Source organism: Delphinus delphis, chromosome 11, assembly GCF_949987515.2.
Source record: "Delphinus delphis chromosome 11, mDelDel1.2, whole genome shotgun sequence".
NCBI classification, from domain to species: Eukaryota; Metazoa; Chordata; class Mammalia; order Artiodactyla; family Delphinidae; genus Delphinus; species Delphinus delphis.
This window is the reverse complement of record NC_082693.1, coordinates 81,274,936-81,299,718: the sequence shown is the minus strand read 5'-3', so window position 1 is coordinate 81,299,718 and position 24,783 is coordinate 81,274,936. Positions and strand designations below refer to the sequence as shown.

Sequence of the window (24,783 nt, the reverse complement as noted above, 5' to 3'; positions counted from 1 at the left end):
GCGGAGACTTGACTTTCTCACTGAGAAGTAGCGACTGGACTTCTTTGCCTTGAGTCACAGAATGCCCCAAGAATCCAAGGATCCAAGACAGAGAGCTCCACTTCAACCAGCAGCTAATTGTCAATCACCTGGTCCCTTGCTCATGTCTTTCTCTCTGATGAGATGGTGCTTCTGTCCATTTGAGAAATGATACCTGAAGAAGAGCACTTGTGCCTGCTGAGAACTGACTTTCATTATCTCTTGAACCCACTACAATCGTAATGGCCTCATGTCTGAACTATTATTATAAGCCAAGCACTGTGTCAGGTACTGTGTTAGGCTGAAAAAAAGGTCCCCAAACACTATATGCACAAAATCCCCAGAATCTATGAATGCTGCCTTATTCGAGAAAAGGGTTTTGCTGATGTGATAAAGTCAAGGATCTTGAGATGAGTTTTCCTGGATCATCTAGCTGGGCCCTAAATCCAATGATGTGTCCTTGTAAGGGAAAGGCAGGGGGAGATTTGAGACCTAAGAGAAGGTACACAGGAAGAAGGCCATGTGAAGACGGAAGCAGAGATTGGAGTGATGCTGCCACAAGCCAAGGGACGCCTGGAGCCACCAGAAGCTGGAAAAAGCAAGGAAGGATCCTCCCCTAGAGACTTTGGAGGAAGTGTGGACCTGCTGACACAGATTCGGACTTCTGGTCTCCCCAGATATGAGAGACTAAGTTCCTATTGTTTTAAGCCACCATGTTTGTGGTAATTTGTTACAGCAGCCTTAGGAAAGTAATATAGGTATTTAATATATTGGGGCCAGATTATCTCATTTGATCTGTAGAGCAGGCCTTTTATTCCCATTTCACAATAAGGCAATGAGGATTAGCAAAGAATTGCTAGAAATGCCAGTTCCTGGCTCCCTACACATGTTTCCTTCTAAGAGGATTCTCTTCCTCCCCCAGAGCCATGGGCCTCTCCCCTGTGACTGGACACCTGAGTAGAGGGAGCCAAGGCATGGGATGGACTCAGTCCACCTGTCTCTCTCTCTCTCTCTCTAATCTGAACCCAGAGATTCTAGTTAGACAATACTGAACACTTCAATTGAAACAAGTCCCGCTGGAGTCAGGGACAAGTAAGTCAGCTCCCCAGCAAGGCAACGACTCAAAGAACTTCAGCTTTGGAGGGCAGTGAGAAGCCATGGAAAAAGAAAAAAAAAAGAACTCCCCTGGTGGTCCAGTGGTTAAGAATCCGCCTTCCAATGCAGGGGACACGGGTTCAATCCCTGGTCGGGGAACTGAGATCCCACGTGCCATGGGATAACTAAGTCCATGCAACGCAACTACTGAGCCCACGTGCTTGGTAACCCACGCGGCAACTAGAGAGAAGCCCGTGGGCCGCAACAAAGAGCCTGTGTGCAGCAACTAAGACCCGAAGCAGCCAAAAATAAATAAATAAATATTTTTTAAAAAAGGAAAAGGAAAAAACAAAAACAGCAGTCCATGGAGAGACCTGGGAGAATGGAGCAGACTCAGAGAGAAGCAGATGCGAGACACTGCACAGCAAGCAAGTTGGAGACTAAGCTAAGGATTTCCTAGCTCCCATGAGGTCCAGCTCCACTCTGCCCTTCCTGGCTCCTTTTCCTCCCCACAGTAGGGTACAGCCTGGATTTTAGTCCCACCTCAGGCTGGGCTCCCCTGTCCAGGGTGCAGACTGCACAAACATACACAGCAGATTTGCTTTCTGCCCTTCACTTTCGTGAGATCCCCTATAGCCCCACTGTAATTTCCTTCTTAACTTCAGCTGGTTTCACTGCAATTCTATTCTTTGCAACCAGCAATCCCTGACCAAGACAGAAGGGCAGCTTGCTCAAGGTCCCAGAGCTAATAAACAACAGAGTCAAGTGTGAAACCACGCCTGGCCAATTCCAAAGCCCAATTCTTCTTAACCCTACAGGGCTCATGATTCATGAGGAGTTTGGGTTTTTCCTGAGGGTAATGGGAACCAATCTCAAAGTTGCTCACACTTTAGTCATGTATTGCTCACCACATGCCAGACACTGTTCTAAGTGATTCACGTGTTTTAAAACTCATAATTATTAAACTAAAAATGATTACTCACACATCAACTAAAACTACCCTTTATACCACTAATAGAATATATGCCATTTATTTGCAAGACCTACCAATTCACACTGCTTACTTCTCTCCCTCTGCTGAAAACGAAGATTTTAAAATATCTCAGTGCAAAATACCTAGTTTTTCTCCCATAAAACCAACCAAACAAATATACCAGCCATTGAGAGCCTTTTGTAATATACTTAGTGAAATCTTTGTCCTTGGGTTGAACATGCTCAGATGATTTCTAAGCTTTGTTCTATTTGGATAAGAGAGAAATGGCCTGCTATAAATTGGAACTTCTGAAATGCTACTAAACTCCTAGTTATAAGGCCAGGGAAAATGATGTAAAGCATATTTTAGATCTTAATCAGTTTCTCTGAGACTCCAGAGGGCAAAACCATAGAAACTAGAGAGCACGCACAGCATTGTTCCTTAAGTTTATCAAAATGTCTTTTCCATATACCTCCAAGCAAATTCTGTTGACCTAGGCCTATCTTTTCAGGCAACAAACAACTGCAAACCAGCATATCATTTTGATCCGGGCCTCAGCAGACGAGTTTAATTAGCTGCCCTTGCTCACAAAAGGCGGCCAGAATGCATGTGATACACATCTGCAACCTCACTAATATACATCATTCTTTATTTTTAAAATGCATGACATGCCCCCTCACACCTCTACGGCCCTCCCTCCCCGTCTCAAAATAAACAACCAGGCTATCCTTTTAAAACAGATTCAGCTGTGGCATGAAAAAGAGAATGGTTAGAAGAATCTCCATGGTACCCTTTTCTTCTGGCAGAATAATCTCTTAGCCAAAAAGAAAAAGGAAAAAAAAACAATAAACAAAAAACCTGCCGGCCAACTAAAGACTTCTTTTTAATGAATTGAAATCAAATTTTCCCAAACCGGTGCTTGACAGAAACTGTTCCACGTAATGCTGGAACAGTTTCTGTCAAGAGACAGATGTGGCATGAAAGAAAGCATTCTGCAGTCAAGTCCAGGAAACAATGCACTCCACAGCTCCCTCTTGGAGATTCTCATAGGACACGACACTGTAAAGGCTCCCAGTTCATAAGACACCTTCTTCACAGCACAGCCTACAGAACAATGATTTCCAGACACCAGTTTGGAAAATTCTGATCTAAATGTTTCCCCAGGGCTCCCCTGGTGGGGCAGTGGTTAAGAATCTGCCTACCAATGCAGGGGACACAGGTTCAAGCCCTGGTCCGGGAAGATCCCACATGCTGTGGAGCAGCTAAATATGTGCACTGCAACTACTGAGCGTGCGCTCTAGAGCCCACGAGCCACAACTACTGAGCCTGTGAGCCACACCTACTGAGCCTGTGTGCCACATTACTGAAGCCCATGCACCTAGAGACTGTGCTCTGCAATGAGAGAAGCCACCGCAATGAGAAGCCTGCACACCGCAACGAAGAGTAGCCCCCGCTCGCCGCAACTAGAGAAAGCCCCCGCACGCAGCAACGAAGACCCAACACAGCCAAAAATAAATAAAATAAATACATTTTAAAAATAAATAAACAAATAAATGTTTCCCCGAATATGGGCAGGGACCAGAGAACTATTAGATGTCTCTCTGCAAACAGATGGATTTCCACATGCATCACTCCTGTGTGTGTGTTCAATACAATGAAATACGTATATGTTGGGTATCCACTGGGCATACATTTTCATTTTATTTTCCCATAATTTCAATCCTTCTCTAGGCCTACCATTTAGAAAACAAACCAGATTTTATCTTTCCAGTGATTCATAAAATCAATACTATTTAAGTGACATCAGAGTGTTTAAAGCATTTAAGTGCTTATGACTACAACAGCCTTTGAACTGGGCCTTCTGCTTCCACTCACTCCAGTCCCAATCCACTGGAGATAACTGGCTGGGCAGTGATCATTCTGCAGCATGGATTTGGCCATACCACTTCTTTGCTTAAAGCCCACCCCTATCTCCCCTCATGGCTTACCAGGCTCTGCAAGACCTAACCCCACTTTACTTGCTGCCTCCTTCTCTTGACGCTCACCCCATGCTTTACCTTTTTACCGGGGTTTCTTAACCTGGAGTCCGTGGATGGAACCATGTGGATCTATGAACTCGAATGGGGAAAAATCAGCATCTTTATTTCCACTATCTAAACTTTAGCATTTCCTGTAATTATGAATGTAGGAAACAAACCCCAGTCATTTATCAGTACCTGTGACTCTGTGACTAGTGGAAATTATAAATATGTTCATATCACATGATGGTTGTTGCTGCTATCTCAAACTATTGCTTCTCCTTCAGACTTCAAAATTACAGTAATTATTAGACCCATTGCTAGAGTTTGTCATCTGACATTTTCATAAAGAAGCCCATATGCTTCTATATCACAAATTCGATTTTTAAATATTTTGGTATCTTTATTTTATTTTATTTTTTTGCTTTATTTTTATTTATTTATTTATTTTATTTTTGGCTGCATTGGTTCTTCGATGCTGCGTGCAGGCTTTTCTCTAGTTGTGGCGAGCGGGGGCTACTCTTCATTGTGATGTGTGGGCTTCTCATTGCGGTGGCTTCTCTTGTTGCACAGCACAGGCTCTATGTGAACGGGCTTCAGTAGTTGTGGCATGCGGGCTCAGTAGTTGTGGCTTGCAGGCTCTAGAGCGCAGGCTCAGTAGTTGTGGCTCAATGGCTTAGTTGCTCCATGGCATGTGGGATCTTCCCAGACCAGGGCTCGAACCCATGTCCCCTACATTGGCAGGCAGATTCTTAACCACTGTGCCACCAGGGAAGATCGATATCTGTATTTTAAAATGATGGGTTTTGGGCTTCCCTGGTGGCGCAGTTGTTGAGAGTCCGCCTGCCGATGCAGGGGACACGGGTTCGTGCCCCGGTCCGGGAAGATCCCACATGCCGCAGAGTGGCTGGGCCCGTGAGCCATGGCTGCTGAGCCTGCGCGTCCAGAGCCTGTGCTCTGCAACGGGAGAGGCCACAACAGTGAGAGGCCCGCGTACAGCAAAAAAAATAAATAAATAAATAAAATGATGGGTTTCCTTTATAATCCTATGTGTTTTATTTTAAGAATTTAAAACATTAATACAGCCATGGCTGAAAGAACTGCCACCATAGACAGACACTGACCTGAATTTCCGGTTTTCCATCAACGTATATAGTGTTGTTGTTGACCATTTCCACAATGGCAACTCCAAGGTTGCACCGAATCCCAAAGGAAATGCAGAATCCCAGCCCGCTCATGATGGCAATGATGTAGCGCTTGGGGAGGCCACAGCAGTGGCAGTCACAGAGTGGGGGGCTCTGCTTGGATGCCTGCACTGGCCTTCCTTCTTCATTCAGCTCAATGTTACCTTCTTCCTCACTGGTCCCATCAATTTTCCTACAGTGGAAAAAGAGAAAGACCAGGATTACGGAAAAAAACAAAGTGTACTACAAAAGAAGAAAAAGTGTACCAAGAAAGAAAATAGGAAACCCAGAGTAGGATGCAGCCTGCATTTTTTAACATCATCATCATCATTATTACTAAAATAAATTATAATGGCTAAAATTACTGATATTCTGGATATCATATTCCACCTTTATAGGCATTAAGTTGTTTTAATCTCATAACAACCACATGAGGTAGATCGTGTTATCTTGTCCTTTTCTACATGAGGAAGCTAAGTCATCTATGGTGGGATGCAAGCCCAAGTCCAGAGTTTGTGTCCTCAACAATATGCTTGGGACTTCCCTGGTGATGCAGTGGTTAAGAATCCACCTGCCAATGCAGGGGACATGGGTTCAAGCCCTGGACCGGGAAGATCCCACATGCCATGGAGCAACTAAGCCCGTGTGCCACAACTACTGAGCCTGTGCTCTAGAGCCCACGCACCACAACTACTGAGCCTGAATGCCACAGCTACTGAAGCCCACGCACCTACAGCCCATGCTCAGCAAGAAAGAGACGCCATCACATTGAGAAGCTCGTGCACCACAATGAAGAGTAGCCCTCACTCACCACAACTAGAGAAAGCCCACACACAGCAACGAAGACCCAACCCAGCCAAAAATAAATAAATAAAATAGATAAATTTATTAAAAAATATATATATGCTTTACTGAACTTCCTGCTGAAAGAGTATCCATAGACTTCATCCACATTGCATGACCCAGCTAACTATTATGTTTGACCTTAATTTTAATGTCACTTGAAGCTTGCTAAAAAGATATACAGTAGAAAATTAATGCAGATGTTTTTCTTTCTTCCTCTTTTTCTAAGTCTTAATAAAATACGAGATGGAGGTAGGGAGACACGTTTTCTATCACAGCACACAACAAACTGGTTGTGTATCCTTTCTTCCTTAGGTGGTTCTTCTAAGGAGGTGATTCTCTGACAATTTTTAACCAGATGGTAGGATTTCTCACTGAGTTCTATAAATTCAGATTATGGTATATCTATTACAGTAAATTTACTCCCTTCTTTAAAGAAAAGAGTAATTGGGCAAACTGAACACAATCTGTCAATTATAAAAGGAGCTGTATGCATCCTCTCACATATTGTAACCCTTCTGAGGACGCCCAATTAAGTTCCAAGTCTTTGTAAAAATAAGCAAAGCTTATACGTTTTCCTGAGTATCATATTCACTAATAGCTAATACAGACCAGACTGAAACACAAATAATTTGCCCACCAATTCACAGAAGAGATAATCTTGGTAGCTTTTTATGACTCAAGCAAATGAGGTTAAAGTACATGTAGAGAGAAGCAAATGTACTGGATTTAATTCAGTTCATCAAATATTTATTGAGTGCCTACTGTGTGTCAGGCACTGTGCTGAATGTTAGGGAACAATAAAGAAGGGGACATGGTCTTTGCCCTTCTTGAGTTCTTAGGCTGTTTGGAAAGAAAGACACATACACAAGCAGCTATAATTGCTGGATGATGTAGGTTTTGTTGCAATCAAGGTGAAGAGCAATAGTAAAACAGGAAAAAGAGCTTTCATTTTCAATGTGTGAGTTCAGAGTGGTAGCTTAATAAATGTGCAAGAATATGGAAGTAATCAGAAGAGAACTTCAGCAACCTCCCTGTGTACCTATCTACCTACCTGTATTTATGCTAATTTGTTCTTCCTTTGTTCTATGGTTGTCCATGCTTCTAGCTAAGGCCAACCTCTCTCCCTGGGCACTAGATCTCATTGCCTCTCATCTACTCAAGGAAATCCCTACCCCATACTTAATCAATTATTCTTCCTCTCTACTAGATCATTCTTATTGTCTACAAATATGCTCTTATTTGTCCCACATTAAAATTTGAAGTAAAAACACTTTCTCTTTCCGCTACTCCCCTATTTCTCACCTTCCTTTTATAAAAAAAGAAAACTTGGAAGTCACTGTCTTCACTTCCCTTTGTCCCATTCTCTCTTGGACCCACTCCAACCAGGTATCCCCCAACCTGTCCACCAAAACTGTTCTTCTTAAGGTCATCAATGCCCTCCATGTGGCTCAACCCAAAGGCTATTTTCAGTCCTCACCTATTCAACCTATCCGCATCACTTGACACTACTGATTATTCTTTCTTCCTTGACTACTTTGTTTCCTTCACAGAAACCACACTCACTTGGTGTTCCTCCTAATGCCCTGACCACTCCTTCTGTTTTATCCCTTAAGCTGATTCCCTACTTCCTCAACCTGTAAACACTTGGATACCCAGGACTCAGTTCATAGATCTCTTTTGTTTTCTATCTATACTTTCTGCCTCTGGGCTACAGATACCATGCATATGCTGACAGATCCCAATTTTCATATCTAGACTTATTTGACATCTTCTTGGACACATGATCAGCATCTCAAACTTAACATATCCAAACTGAGTTCCCCTAAAAGGAATTAATTTCCCATCCCAGGTAATGACAAGTTTGTTCCTTTGGTTGCTCAGGCAAAAAACTTGGTGACATCCTGGATGCATTTCTTCTCCAATCTATGTCCAGTCTAGGAACCAGTGTCCCTTAGTTTTAATTTTTACTCTTCTTTTTACTTAGCTGTGTGACTTTGGTCTAGTTAACCTCTCTGGGCTTCAGTTTTCTCATCTGTAACCTGAGAATTATAATAATAGTTTCTTCTTCATGGGATTGTTCTTAGGATTGCCATAAGTGAATTATTATATTAGATCATTTAGAACAGAACTTGACACATGTGAAAACTCAATATATGCCAGCTATTTTTATTACATTAATCTTCATAACCATTCAATGAGTCCACTCTGCTGGGCTGAGCATTAATGCTATTCATTGCCATTTATATTGATGTCTAAGAGTTATTTGGATCATAAAACTGTTTATAATGTGCAGCCCCAGTGGTCATCATGAATTTCTGGCATCAGAACATATATAATTTGAATAGCATGGAAAACTGATGATCTAATATTGATACATCATTATAATAATATTAATATTCACTAAAATATGGATAATATATAACAACTACACTAATATTTGTATGAAGCAAATTCAGTTCTTTCCCTCTGCCCTTTCCTCTCCCTACACTTTCATATAATGATCTTATTCTATGGTGAGAACAGCTCAGTGAGACAGGAAATCTAATGCTTCCATTTGACACAAATTATAACTGTAGTTCAGAAAGCAAGAGTGGATTGGCCAAGACCACAGAGCCAGTAAAGGGTAGGGGCAAGATGTGAAGTCTTTCTCCTGCCTGTCCAGCCAAGTTCCCTTTCATGTGAGTTTCCCAGCTCACCAGGCTGTGTTCTGTCTCAGAGATCTTCCTGAGTCACCTTGTCATCTCTTACTTTGTAGCCCAGTCACCATGGATGACCCAGTAGAGGAGAATATTTAAGAGAAAGGGCTCTGGAATGAGAGAAGCTGAATGCTGTTTCACCCATGTGCCAGTTTTGTGACTTTGGCTCTAAGTTACTTGACCACTTTAAGCCACAATATTCTGGTATTAGTTTGCCAGAGCTGCCATATCAAAGTACCACAGACTGAGTGGTTTAAACAACAAAACTTTATTTTCTCACTGTTCTGGAGGCCAGAAGTCCAAGATTAAGGTATTGCCAAGCTTCCTTCTGAAGCTTCATTCCTTGGCTTGTAGATGTCTGTCTTCTCCTTGTATCTTCACATCATCTTCCCTCTGTGTATATCTGTGTCTCTCTGTGTCCAAATTTCCTCTTCTTATAAGGACACCAGTCACGTGGATTAGAGTCCAAACTAATTATCTCATTTTAATGTAATTGTCTCTTTAAAGACCCTATCTCCAAATACATATTCCTCACCAGGGATTAGATGAAGGCTGGGGGCTGCAATTATTGGGATACTACGAATTTCATCTGCTGATGTTTTTATATATATGGTAAGAACTTATTTACTGTGTAGTGTGTTTAAACATTTAAGTTTTATGAGCTAGTTCCTCCTTTAGAAGCTGACTATTCAACTTGTTCACTTTTTCCGTTTTTATAATAATTATCAGGTTATAAAAATAAGTTTATACTTTTGTGTTTAATCTGAAAGAAGCAGAAAAACTGCCTATAATTGCATAACATGGAGATAAGTATCAATACTTCAGTGTAATTCCTTCCTATCTTTATTAAAAATAAATAAACTGTTTTCCAACATACACACACAAAAAAAGTACCAGGAATTAGGACTTCAACATACAAATTTGGAGGGGACACAATTCAGTTCATAACAATCACCATCTCTAAAATGGGCTAATGATCATAGCTATGTCATAAGGTTGTTTTAATGATTAAATGATATGATGCATGTAAATTATTTAGTGCAGTGCCTGGTACATAAAAGAGCTTTCTATTAATACATGGTGAGTAGTATTATTATTGCTATTAATAAAATTGTTACCATTCACAAGCTTAGCATCTCTCTATATGTATGCAGATGCTTTGGATGAAAAGTAATACAGACTAACGTTCTCAGGCACTGTGGGGTCTTGAGGAGCTTAAGTGAAGACAGACCCAGCTGCTGTGCTCTGAGTACACCAGGGCTTTGGCTCGAGGACCACACTGTCACAGGCTGCTCTCCAGCAAGCACGGAGCACAGCAGTGATTTAAGGCAGACCCTTTCCTGCAAGAGGCAGGACTCCCTAGTGGCCTTGCCAAAACTTCCTAGTACCGTGGTGGAGTCTGAGACTCTTCCTACCTAAACTTTCTTCTTTCCCTCTCTCTTATGCAGATAGTGTGGTGGTCTGAATGCTCTCCCAGGCTCCCATAGCTCCTTCCCCTTTTCCCTCAATAAATCTCTTGTGCATCTATTCTAGTTTTAGCATCTGCTTCTTAGAGGAACCAACACAAGCACCCTCTGAGTGCATGGTGCCACCTGGGATGTCCTAAGAGCTTCCAGAGGGAGGACACAATAGCATGGGAGTAGATTTCCTTCAGTTTCAGTTTCTCTTGCCTGAAGTGGCAGCTGAGTCACCAGGCTTCACGTGACCATGGGACCAGGAATGAGCATGGGTCAACAACTAGAGGAAGCTCCAGAGTTGTTTGTGACTCCTTTGCACATCCTGGGTGTGGCAGGAGGGGCACCCCTATATCAACTGAAACTTCACTTCCACCAGAGTTAGATTTGATTTGTTTTAAAAACAGAAAAATGGTGAGACATTACTTGTACAGCCAAGTTGCTCGGAGAGGAAGATTCCAAACTACCTCACCCTGCTTATTAGAACAAACCAGGCTTTGCGGCAGTCAGTTAACCCAGGTTTGGTTGCAGCTCTGCCACGTATATACTAGCTGTGTGACTTTGGGCAAGTAGCTTGGCCTTTCTGAATCTCACATTTCCTCATCCGTAAAATGAATATAATATTTATCTCACAGAGCTGTTGTTCAGATTAAATGAGGCTACAATACCAAGAGGAAAATATTACCACCAGTAAACAGGTAGGTATTGCTTCAGTGTTAGGGACTGTACCATCCCTGATCCTGCCTAAGTGTTTTATACTTTCCTCTATTAGTGCACTTATCACATGGAGTTAGTTATTTGTTGTCATTAGCACAGTAGGTGTGGAGTAAGTATGTGTTGATTTGAGAACATGAATGAATGAAGTTCTCTCCGATAGATTGTGAGCATGTTGAGGGCAGGAGCCATTTCTGCCTCATCTTTATTCCTAGGGCTCAGCATGGTGCCTGGACTCATGAATTCCTAGTCAACTGAATGGAACTGAGGGATCAATTTTGGGCATCACTCCTGACTTACAGCTTTTACAGACAGAGGTAAGCATCTATTCATCCCTGCCCAGTGACAAGCTATTTTTTTTAAAGGGGTTTGGGGTTAAAAGAATAAATGAGAAAAAGGAACTCCTTTCTTACGAAGTAGAGGACTTCAATCATGCATAAGTGCTGCTTATCATACTTGGTTTTCTATTGATGTTTGCCTGCAGCTGGTCTTTTAGATCAGAGAATCTTCATTCTTTCTAGGGTGACATTCATCGCTGCTGTTTCTCCAAATACAGATAGCTGCAGTCTGTGGTCTGGGCTGCTAGCTCTTTATATACTAGACAAGTACAGGCCCACGGTTCACAAAAACAACTGTCCAGTAAACAATCAAGCCCCAGGATTATAATTGCTTAAGATATGCTAACTGGCCTTTAAGTACCTGCAGAAGTATACTTCCAATTCAAATGTTCCAGTAATCATTGAGATTTGGTTTTGTTTTGCAGGTAATGAGTTCTATATATGGAGCACAAACTGAGTAGAACTAAAGATCATTTTATGACTTTAAAAAGTTTATTTGGGCATCCCTAGTGGCGCAGTGGTTAAGAGTCCGCATGCCGATGCAGGGGACACGGGTTCGTGCCCCGGTCCGGGAAGATCCCACATGTTGCGGAGCGGCTGGGCCCGTGAGCCATGGCCGCTGAGCCTGCGCGTCCGGAGCCTGTGCTCCGCAATGGGAGAGGCCACAACAGTGAGAGGCCCGCGTACAGAAAAAAAAAAAAAAAAAAAAAAAAAAAAAAAGTTTATTTACTTACTCTTTTTTTTTTAAGTTTTTTTTTTGATGTGAATCATTTTTAAAGTCTTTATTGAATTTGTTACAATATTGCTTCTGTTTTATGTTTTGGTTTTTTGGCCACAAGGCATGTGGGATCTTAACTCCCTGACAAGGGATCAAACCCGGACCCCTGGCTTGGAAGGTGAAGTCTCAACCACTGGACCAGGAGGGAAGTCCCTTTATTTACTTAAATCCTAACCCCCAGCATCTCAGAATGTGACTGTATTTGGAGAAAGGGACTTTAAAGAGGTAATTAACATTAAATAAGGGCCCATATGGGTGGGCCCTAATCCAATATGACTTGTGTCTTTACAAGAGGAGGAAACCTGGACACACAAAGAGACACCAGGAGAGCACATCACCAGAGTAAAGGTCCTGTGAGGACACAGAAAGAAGGCAGCCATCTACAAGCCAAGAGGAGAGGCCTCAGAGGAAACCAAGTCTGCCAACACCTTGATTTTGGAGCTCCAGCTTCCAAAACTGTGAGAAAATAAGTTTCTACCCAGTCTGTGGCACTTTGTTTTGGCAACCAGAGCAGACTAATACAGTATTCTAATTTGCCTTCCAAAGGCTCACATTTACATTAGGTTGTTTTTCACATAATCATTGAGCTGCTACTCTACTGGAAGAAGGAAGTTGAAGGATATTGACTACCTTCTACACTGCAGGCACCCCATAAGAGAGAGAGAGGGAGAGATCTTCAAAACAATCTTGAGAAGTAGGATTTATCCCCATCTTACAGCTCAGAAGACCAAAACTCAAAAAACAAACAAACAAAAAACCTTGCCCAGGAGTCACCCAGTGGCAGTGGGTGAGGTGAAAACATAATCCAGATTTGATATCAAGCCTGATCCTACATAGGAACTAATCAGAAAGCACCTTAAAAATATTAAGTGCGTCACCTAAATAGATGTGTTTTAAAGGTTCTAGAGAAGCAGTACTGAAGCGGGATTAAGAGAAATACTGTATGATATCACTTACATGTGGAATCTAAAAAATACAACAAACTAGTGAATAAAACAAAGAAGCAGCAGACTCACGGATACAGAGAACAAACTAGTAGTTCCAGTGGGGAGAGGGAAAGGAGGAGGGGAAATATAGGGGTAGAGGGAAAGAAGGGATATTATGGGATTATATGAAATCATGTGTGTGAAACTTTTGAAAATTATAAAGCACAGTAGAATTTAAAGAATTTTTCATTTAGTTAAAAAAATCAATTAAAAAAAAGAGACAGGGGCTTCCCTGGTGGCGCAGTGGTTGAGAGCCCGCCTACCGATGCAGGGAACACGGGCTCGTGCCCCGGTCCAGGAAGATCCCACATGCCGCGGAGCGGCTAGGCCCGTGAGCCATGGCCGCTGAGCCTGTGCGTCTGGAGACTGTGCTCCGCAATGGGAGAGACCACAACAGTGAGAGGCCTGTATATCACAAAATAAAAGAGGCAGAACATGCTCTGTAGTCAGGCAGTCCTGGTCCAAAGCTGAGTCTGGTGTTTATTAGCTGTGTAACCTTGAGCAAGTTACTTAACCTAACTGGGCCTCAGTTCCATGAATGGAGGATAGAACTCTTGTGAGCACTAAATAAGATAAAGTTTATAAAGCACTTGATAAATAATCGATAAATGGAAACTTCCAAAGGAAGGAGGAGGGACTTAAAGTCTGACTCCCAGAGCTAGGTTAGGATTTGAAATGGGATCTCATCAGTGTGGCTTTCAGTGCTCCAGATTCCAAAGGATCTCAAGAAAATGCACCTGGTCAACTCCCACCCAGCCAATACTCTCACAGTACCTGTTTTGGTATATTTTTTAAAGATATTATTTGCCTCTTCCAGTAGACTATAAACTCATAAAGTCAGGAACAAAGTATCCCTAGTACCCAGCATAGTTCCACAGATTTTGAGGTGTTAACCTCTGCTGTTTTTGTTTTCCTCCTGGAGTTTCACCCTTTCCTGTCCCCTCATAAAAGCAGAGAGTCAGTACGCCTTACCCAATCAGGGAATGATAAGAAGGGGATAAAGATGGTGGGGCAGGAGGATGTGGAACTCGCCCCCCGCCCCCACCTTACCCCATGAACACGTCATAAATACATCTACATGTGGAACAATTCTCACAGGAAACTGGCAGAAAGACTCCTATACAACCAAGGCTGAAAGAAAGATCCACATAGGATCGAGTAGGAAGGGAAGACAAGTGATCAAGTCAAGACCTGTGACCCAGGGAGGGGACTCAGAGGAAAAGGGAGATCACACAGGCAGACATATTGGGTGCCCCAGTCCTGGAGTCCAACACAGGGAAGACAAGTCTTCTTGGCTGGTTGGAGGTCCGGTGGGAAAATGGACAGCAGGGAAAAAACACTTAGACTCTATGCTTGCTTATTCCAAAAGCCTAAGCTACAGTGACGAAGCAACAGCCCAATGGCCACATCTGGCCCATAGACATGTTTTTTGTATGGTATGATGCATGTATAGAGTTTTGGGGTTTTTTTTCCAGTATTTGGATGAATTGCCAGAGTTTAAAAGTCAGGAGATTGCTCCAAAAACAAACAAACAAAAACGCTTGGATTTCTGGCTTATTTTGAAAACTGAAAGTCTGGAATTATTAGGTCCACATTCTCTCATGGCTATAATTGACTCTCCTTTTAACTACAGCCCCCACCACTCTCTATTGTCACCCCAACACTGAGCTCAGTTGCCATTTAACATTACACCAGCACTGTTGCTTTCCTTAAAGTTAAGAGGAAAGGAAAACATGTTTTGTACTCATATCTCTATCAGAAGAAGAAAAATAAAAACTAGACTATGAACAATCATAAGAAGTAGACAACCATCATTTATGGTTGCCCAATGTCTAACTGCCACTTGATATTTTGAGCTCTGTCTTACCAGCAGAGAAAACTACTTTTCCTATGCTCTCTTGCAGCTATGATGCTAGCTATGACGCGGACTCTGCCAAATCAGAAGTGTGTGTGTGAGATTTAGGTGCCAAAGGAAGTAACAAGAGGAGGATGCAGTATGCAGGGGAAATGGCAATGCAAATGGTGACACATGCAATGGTGGAGGCAGCTGGTTCCTCTGTGACTCTGTGGCAGAATTCTGGAACATAATTAGTACCTAGAGACAAGCATTGGTAGTGGCTTTGTTTTATCTAGAACATTCTAGTGATATGACATAATATGTTCTCTGTTGCCTTTTTACTGCAGGTAGAGTGTCCAGATCTGGTCCTCCCAAGGAATCTGAAAGCTTACTAACACGCTTTACTAAATTTCATTCCACCTCAGCTAGAGTGGATTCTCTTGACTACAACGAAGAACTTTGAATGACACCGCATAGTTCTTTGTGGAAGTAGAGACTATTTCTGTGTGTTGGCATCTAAAATGTGTCTTTGTCATAAAATACAATGTGGCCTGCTTCACTCTATAGGTACTGAGTCTATGGTCCTAGCACTAACCTTGAAGAAGCACTTAGAGGACTTGCTTATTGTAAAGATATTTGTGGGAAATTGGGGAAAGAGAAAATAAGCCCTAGATAAGGAAATCTACTGCCAGACTAGGAGAAGATAAGAGGTGGTTAGAAGAGAGAGGCTAAGGGTCTAAAAGCTGAAGGGTCCTGTGTCCTGCTGCTTGGAAAGACCCCTGAGGTGGGGAGTCCTTAAGAGAATGTCGTTCTAGGAAGCAAACCCTAAGAATGAGATCTTAGAGTTTGATAGCTCACTAACTGGTTGGGAGTGAGGACCCCAACACTGGTGGTAGGTGAGTGTTGATAGTTCCCAGTATGCGGTACCAGTGCAAATGCTGAGACTTTCAGCTGTGGTGAACTGGGCTGGGATACAGGTGGAAGGGGATGCAGTGGTTCACGCAATATCTCTGGTACTTGGGAGGTATAGGAGAAATAGCAATTTCTCCACAGAGTTGAGTGGCTATTGTTAAATGCCACTGATGCTCTGAAGAAAGAAAATAACAGGATTGGGGCAATCAATTACCAATTTAAAAGAAAAAGTGAGCATCTGTCACTTCCTTGTCAGCCTTTAAAGAGACCCTCATCTCCTGCAGTTGGAGGGCAAACAAAGTTGAAGATCAGGCACAAGACTTCATTGTAAAAATGGCAGAATCCCCTCTGGGTGTGGGCTGGACTTAGTGACTTGCTTCCAAAGAATAGAGCATGGGAAGAGAAGTTACCTGGCAAACACTTCCTTAGCCAAGCAATCAAGGTTAGCATCACTAGTGATAAGTTATGTTGATACAACGTACCCCTCCCCCATATGATGTGATGAGAAAAGCATTTCGCCTTTGTAGCATTCTTCCTAAAAACTCACAATCCTAGTCTAATCATGAGAGAAATATCAGACAGCTCAAATTGAGGAACATTCAACAAAATACCCAACCAGTATTCCTCAAAACCGTTCAAGTCACGAAAAACAAGAAAAGGCTGAGAGTCACAGATCAGAGGAGACATGATGACTAAGAGCAGTGTGGTATCCTGGATTGGATCCTGGAACAGGAAAAAAGACATTAATGGAAAAACTAATGAAATTTTAATGAAGTGTTGGAGTTGAATTAGTAATGCACCAATGTTGGTGTCTTAGTTTTGACAACCGTTCCATAATAATGTAAGATGTTAATATTAGAGGAAACCAAGTAAGGAGTAAATAGAAAAGTTCTGTACTATATTTGCAACTTTCCTGTGAATCTAAAATTATTCCAAAACAAAAGCTTAGTTTTAAAAAAAAATAGCAGAACTCCAGAGAAGGTAGAATTCTGAGGCTGGGGAGGTCTCTTACACCCAAGCTGAGATCCTGATAAGAAATGGCACCCTAAGAACTTGGGATGCTAGGATACCCGAGTGCTGGGTTAAAGGGTAGATGCACTTGAACATCTAAAGCCCTAGATTCCTCTGAACCCTCTGGACCTGCAGATGCAGCCATGCTTCTTTTTGGAAGACAGATGTCCCTCCTCCTTTTACTTGAAAACTAGCCTCAAACGGAGCAGGTGATTTATGAGATGACGCTGATGCTCTTCAAGATCTGCTCCCACCTCCCTTTCTGACCACCAGACCGATAATTAGCCCCGAGTTCCAGGCTGGAAAAGATTAGGCAAATATTGGGTGTGCCTGCCAATGAAGGGAGGGGTTATACACCAAGAAACAAGCAGGATCTGACTAACATTTACCAGCAGGAAGCAGAAAAGTATGCCTGGGGATGGTTTCTGAACATGCTGGCTCTGAGGGAGATGTAGGGGTAATAAAATTGGATCAGGAAGAGTTTGTCAATACGAAGGTTAGGTTGAATTATGTTGCCCTCAAAGGATAAGTTCAAGTCCTAACTCCTGATACCTGTGAACCCGACCTTACTTGGAAATGGGTTCTTTGAAGATGTAATCAAGTTAAAACAAGGTCACACTGGATTACTGCAGACCCTAATCCAATGACTGGTGTCCCTATAAAAAGAGGGAGCTTTGAACACATAGACAGAGAAACCCAGGGGGAGAAGGCCACAGAGGCAGAGACTGGAGTGATGTGTCTACAAGCCGAGGAAGGCCAAGGATTCACCAGCAACCACCAGAAGCGAGGAAGAGGCAAAGATGAATCCTCCTTCAGAGCCTTCGGAGAGAGCGTGGCCCTGCTGACAGCTTGAGCCTGGGCTTCCAGAACTGTGAGAGAATAACTTGGAGTCACCAAGTTTGTGGTGTTTTGTTACAGCAGCCCTAGGAGACTAATGCAGGGGGCATTCCCCCATGACGCAGGATTTAACATCCTGGCAAAGGCCAAGAAAATGACTCTAATGAGCTCTTAGTGTGGCTCTCGGAAGCTTAGACAAAGTAGAGATGCCAAGAGGAGGCTGATGACTTTAAAAACATAATTGTGCATTAATTTCTAGTAATCAGTGCATTGTGGTCAGAGATTAGGGCCGCTATGATTTTTTAAATAACTTGAGAGCTTCTTGGGGTTCAGTAATTGAGCAGAGCACATCTTTGAAGTAGATTTGACTATCAGTGACTTCCTCCTTTCAGTCTGACCATGAGTGAATTCCCCCTGTGAACAAGAACCCGAGGAAGCCAATTTATGGCAAAGGAGCTATCTCAGAGGTACGTGACAATGGGATCCACCGGCTCTACCACATAACTCCCACCTTCCAGGAGCTGGCTACTTGCCAGAGCTGAGGAAGCCTCTTAAAGAAGCAGCTGAGGCATCAGCTTAGAGATAAATTTCTGTGAGGATAGGGTGCTACCCTTCTGGGTGCAGTATATTCCATAAACCAACAATTATTGTATGGTACTCTGCCCCCAATAGGTAGAATACATGGGTCTGAGAAACAAGGGGTTAGAAGCAGGGGTGGCCCCACTAACCATCATTCCTGGTAACCCACTTGAGGGCTACCTCATCTCTTCAACTTTAGGCTCTGTGGATCCAGAAGTCCTAATCCCGAAGAAGAATTCTTCCACTTGGGAATACAATGAAAATCCCATTAAGTATATGGCTATGACTGCTGCCCAGTCATGTTGGGGTCCTCACACCAAGAGCAAAAGGGAAGGCCAGGGGTCACCACTGTAGCAAGGGAAATTGGTCCTGATCCGCAGGATGAGTTAGGACCGTTGCTTCATCACAGGAGCAAGAAGACATATGTTTGGCATTCAGGGCATGCACTAAGACGTCTCCTGATATTGCCTTGTCCAGTGTAACTCAAATACAGCAACCATAACTGGTAAGGGTATGTTAACCAGGGCATTAGACCCCTCAGGGATTGAGGACTGGATCAACCCACAAGGCAAGTTAACAGAAGTGAGGGGACTTGAGAACGGGTGGGAAGGAGGGACCAGCCAGAGCAAAGAGAGCTAGTGCATCCCACCAACTCTTCTCCTGAAGGTTCCTCAGGAATTATGACCACAGGGTCTTGGAGAAGCTGGACCTGGATGGAGTGAACTGAATGTGAGAAGCAAGTGGATCTGTATGGTGCAATAAGCGCACAGCCCAGGTCCCTTTTCTCAAGCCAGCACACTTCTACAGCTGCTAATCGCTTGCAGCTGCTCACTTCTTAGGAGAACTGCCCACCACTACATGGCCTCCATTATAAACCTCCATCCCTGCTGGGGTACCCACAGTCAATGACTGACTGATGCAGAGACATAAAAGATTGGTTCCTTTGCTCAAAGGGACAACCCAGTGCCAGTTATGCCCCAGAGCTTTCCACTGTGACCTGGCCCCTGTGCGTTACCTGAGATCACATCTCTGCTTCATTTTCTCCTTTCCTATCCTGCTTTACTCCCTCTCTCCCAATTTTTCCAGGAAGAGCTCTCCTCAATAAATCACATCCAGACACACACATCCCAATGTTCACTGCAGCAGGTCATGGAAGCAAGCTTCCATGGAAGCAAGCTAAATGTCCATCAACAGAGGAATGGATAAAGAAGATGTGATACATATATACAATGGAATATTACTCAGCCATGAAAAGGAACAAAAGTGGGTCATTTGTAGAGACGTGGATGGACCTAGAGACTGTCATACCGAGTGAAGTAAGTCATAAGGAGAAAAACAAATATCATATATTAACACACATATGTAGAATCTAGAAAAATGGTATAGATGATCTTATTTGCAAAGCAGAAATAGAGACACAGACGTAGAGTACAAACGTATGGATACCAAGGGGGAAGGGGTGGTGGTGGCATGAATTGGGATTGACATATACACATTATTGATGCTATGTATAAAATAGATAACTAACCTACTGTAAAGCACAGGGAATTCTACTCTATGCTATGTGGTGACCTAAATGGGAAGGAAATCTAAAAAAGAGGGGATATATATATACGTACAGCTGATTCACTTCACTGTATAGTATAAACTAACACAACATTGTAAAGCAACTATACTCCCATAAAAATTAATTCAAAGGAAAAACCAAAAGCTGGCACAGGAACGGGTCCAGGGAGCTCCAGTAAGAGTACAGAGTGTGGCTGGAGTGGGGTGAGGCAGGCAGTGAAGGTCAGAGATGAAGTCAGATTTCTCAAAGTCCTACAGATCATGTAGGACCTTGAAGGCCATTGAAAGGACACTGGCTTTCACTCTGAGTGAGGTGGGAAACTGGGTGAGGGGCAGGCCTTAGTGGTGAGCAGGGGAGAGATGCTATCTGTTTTAATAGAATCACCCTGACTGCAACCATGGGAGCAAGCTGCCTGAGGTTGTGCAGGCAGAAAGTAAATGATGTCACGGCAATTGGAATCCAGGATCACCTGATCTCAGAGCCTGGTCTCACAGACTAGCCTTTGTCTATGGAGCAGACAGTGCACGGCTGGTACATACATTCAATACACAACCGCTGAATGCTGAAGATGTACACAATACAGGGATTGGTACCATCACTTTAAAGGGGAGATATGAACACCTAAAAGGAGACCAGACTCTCGCTCAGTCTCCCTTGGGGAAAGCCTTCCATACTATAACTAATTAGGATAAAAGCGCTTGCTTGCCTGAAGATCCAGATGTTGCTGGCTACTTTGCAGCCCAAGTAAGTCCCTAAGCCTAAGTGAGTGGTTAAATTTCAAGACAGCAAGTGGGAAGAACGGACAGTTGATTAGAGTGCAGCATAGTGTAATGATTAAGAATGGTGGGCAGAAATGTCTGGTCTGAAACCCAGCTCTGCCACTTATAAGCTGTGGGCAATTTACTTAACCTCTCTGTGCCTCAGTTTTCTCATCTGTAAAACCGTGATTATAATCGGCCCTACCTCACAGGATTGTTAATAGAATTAAATAATTTTACGGTACCTGGAACATACTAAGTGTTTATTATTATGATTTATTACACATAAGCAATTAGAGGGTACTCATATTATCATCTAAGTTGAAAAAAATCTGTATATCAGTTTTTGGACATGAATTTCCAAATGTAATGCTGTCGATCTGTTCCAATACTGGACGGTAAGTGAATGCATCATCTTTCTTCCTACATTTGAAAAATATTATTGTACCTTTAGCTGATGAATTGTTCAGCTGCTTCTTATCAATGACTGTCTTTAGAAAGATTAATAATGCCTGGCTCTAATCAGCCCCATGTGCAAACTTCAGATGCTTTCCTGTGCATCTGCCACTCCCCTGAACAAGAGGAACACTCTGTGATCAAAAAACATCTAAAAATGCCATCTAGATGATGATCTCAGTCTTAAACATTATTAGACATTTATGATTTATACTGATTGCTAAGTTAGAAAGTCGGGATTTCTAACTTCCCAATATTCCTGCCCCTTACAAAACAGAAAACAGTTCTTTAAGGTCTTTTTTTTTTTTTTTTTTTTCCACATTGGATTCCGTCAACTGGTTTTATGTAAAAATCAATGAGGGGAGGGAATGTCCATTACAAGCCAGGCTCTGGGCAAGGCACTTTATATATAATTATCTTATAGACTTGAGGTTAACACCAAGTGCGTGGCAGAGCTGTTTTTGTTGGAGGAGCCCTAATTCTGGAGCGTTGCTCAAAGACCACTAGAGCTGAGGATCCGTCAACTTAGATCGACGGCCAACTAATGCCTTTTTTTTCCCCTTCCTTTGCCAATCGTGTCTCTCTAGGGATCAGTGAAAGAAGAGGTGCGATTTGGCTTTATTTATTCTAAAAACATTCATTCTACAATTATGACAACAATGATAGTATCTAGCATTCATTTAGTGTATTCTCTGTCTCCAGAACTGGGCTAGCTGCTTTTTTATTGTTCCATGATGCAGTTCTGAGGAAACTCTTCAGAGTCCTAGACATATAACTTAATTTGGGGTTGAGGTCACACAACTTGGAAATTACTAATTTTGTTATATCCCTAAGTAAACCAATCTGGTAAACAAAAGGATCTTCAAGTTTGCGATCATCCAATCAAACACAGTAAAACCAGCATTTAGGATAAGTCCCTTACTGAAAAAAGTGATTAAATTTTAAAAGACAAAGTTGGAGAAGAACACTCCTAAGTACTTTTGGTTGAGTATTTTATAAACTAAGGCACAGAGTTTGGTGATTGTAATGGTGACTAGTCCAAAGTCGTGGTTTTTATTCCTGACTTTGTCAGATTCCTTTGTCATCACTTGAATATGCCAATTAAGCCACTGTGCCTTCCTTTTGCATTTTTAATCAAATGAACACCACCAGACAACGTTACCTGGGAGTGCTCAATGGAAGGATAAAACACTCTTAAAAGAATAGGTTATTGTAATCATTTCCTATGTTTGGCTGGTTTATCCTGCTGTCACTGAGGTAGGTTTTCATCTATACATGATAATTCAGTGTAGTTCTGATGGAAAGTTTTTCGTTTTTAATTACCAAAATAATAAGGTGCCCAACCCAATTCTCCTGCTAAGCTCATCAAGAGTGATACAATGGAAAATTTAATACTGACAGGAGGCCTTGTGTTATAAAATACAAGAAGTGGAATGAATCTCAGTGTGCCTAGAAATAGTCTTTCAAATGCTAGTTTTTAAATTTAACAGAAAACATAGATAGAAAAGTTAAAAGGAGATGCTAGGTGGCATTTTTCACTTACCAGGATTAGAAATAATCATAAAAAACCTATCAAGGATATTTTCACATTTATTTATGTCAGAGAGATTAAAGGAGTCATTTTACCTTGCACATAAGGACTGCTTATTAATTCATCTGTAAGACCTAGGAAGGCATTTACTATGTCTACTTTTAAAAATCACAAATTAAAATATCACATCATTTCATTCATTTATGGCAAACTCTCTTCCAATGGTAATATATTTTACTTTTTAAAAAAAGATTTATTTTTTGGTTTGGACAAAAACATTCAATTCAATGATAGTACTTAACACTTTCCCACTTAATCATGTAAGATTTTCTGCTTTAAATACTAATTTTTTAAGTTACTTTCTTCACACCATTGTGTAATTATCTTTCTCTTTGAAAACTACCCAATCAAGAACCACTTTATATAGTTTATATTACAAGCTACACAATTTGCAAATACCTAATTTTCATTTATAGTGAAAAATGAAGTGAAAACTTCTTAAAAATTTTTTCAGCTCAGAGCATAACCATATAAAGTGGTTCCTGATTTTGTTATTAGTATTGAATTAACATGAAACATTATCTCCCTAAATCTTTTCTAATTCAATGCCAAACACACAATAATGCAATATTACCATCTCCAATAAGTGTTAATCCTACTGTATAAGCAGAATGTTTGTCTCGATGTTTTCCTAATTCAACCTTATCGTTTTGATGCATCCTTTCCTCTAGGCACATAGTCTGTTGGAGCAAGAAGGGGCTCCAGAAGCCCTTTAATCTGACCCACTCACTCCTTTTTTAAATGTGGCTTTAAAAACATGAGGCACACTCTTTCAAACACCAGCAATGTGAAGCTACTCAGAAAGAAACCTGAAGTTTGCATTCAAACTTTACCTTTGTAAAATCCCCAACGAATCCCCCACAGCATTCTTCACTCCTTCCTTTCCAGGTTTCAGAAATTTTTCTTTGAAGGTATCAAATGCTTTAAAAGGCATTTTGAAAGGGGGTATCTCCAAGCCGTCAACAGTCAGTCTCGGAAATTGTCATCCTTTCTCATTTCCAGCGTGGGGACCACTCTGCTTTCCTCGATGAACACCTGGAAGTCAGTTCTCATACAGGTGACTACTAAAAATCAAAAAGAAGATGAAACCCAGCCCAAATCTTTCAAGATGAGACAATACCCCCTGCCAAAAAAAGGAGAGGCCAAGTGGTGTGTGACCGGGAATTCGGCCCCTCTCAGCTCCCAGCTCAGCAGCAGCCTGTGGTGCTGTCTCAGGCAGCCACTCTGAGGCTAAGCACAGCCCGGCTCCTGCCCTGGGCTGCAGCTGGAGAAGCTAAAGTGGGCTCCAGCCCACGAGGTGTCCCGAGACCAGCGACAGCATCTGCAGCCTATCTCCAGCCCCTCCTGCTGCTTCAGACCACATTCCCCTCCTGGCTCACTCGGCTCAGCTGTGGCTTTCCCTGAGCGATCCTTTCCAAGGTGATGCCATAGTAACCAGGACAATACCTGCCCCTCGGTCGCTGGGACTTTTAATGCGCTCTTAGCCAGAGCAGGCACCCAGGGCGAAGTGTGTGAAACATTCACAAGTCCTCTGCTTTTCTGAGGTCTGGCCCCTAAGACAGGCTCTCAGCGACCACATTATGGCCTCTTATGCCTCTCGAGGGAGGCGTGAAACACTTTTTCTGTGAGACACCAGTATGGATGTGGTCCTTGGAGGAACACTTGCACTTGAGGAGGCTAAATGCAAAACCCAGGCCACAAACCTCTAGGAGGGCATTTATCTGGTCCTGATCAACAGCAGGATCACTCAAGTTGTGGTGTGTGAGTGCCACTGGGACCACTGAACTGAAGATGACTGAGCAGGTCCTAGAACCTGCTTACTGCTCTTCATCCTCAGGATAAGTCTAAATTCTTTACCATGGCACACAAGGCCCTCTGTGGGGCTCCAGCCTTGTTTCTTGTCACTCAGCTCTTTATGTCAGCTTTTCACTGAATTCAGCAAGCTCCCTATCACCTCTGAGGTTTACTCAGACTGTAGCCTCTGTCTGAATAACTCTCCTCACCCTTCATCTGGGAAATGTCGAGGGATTCTTTTTTTTTTTTTTTGGTGGTTCGCAGGACTCTCACTGCTGTGGCCTCTCCCGTTGCGGAGCAAAGGCTCTAGACGCGCAGGCTCAGCGGCCATGGCTCACGGG

The 24,783-nt window shown here is 42.4% G+C and overlaps 1 protein-coding gene across 1 annotated transcript in view; it reads right to left on the bottom strand.

The window, feature by feature from the left end:
* Positions 1 to 23,729, bottom strand: part of SLC17A8 (solute carrier family 17 member 8) — a 52,201-nt gene extending 28,472 nt beyond the window's left edge. The window contains exons 1-2 of the mRNA XM_060023886.1: positions 23,482 to 23,729; positions 5,229 to 5,481 (exon numbers count right to left, since the gene is read on the bottom strand). Coding sequence (XP_059879869.1) covers positions 5,229 to 5,481; positions 23,482 to 23,582 — 354 coding nt within the window. The 5' untranslated portion in view covers positions 23,583 to 23,729. The remainder of the gene's footprint in view (positions 1 to 5,228; positions 5,482 to 23,481) is intronic.
* Positions 23,730 to 24,783: the final 1,054 nt, after the last annotated feature.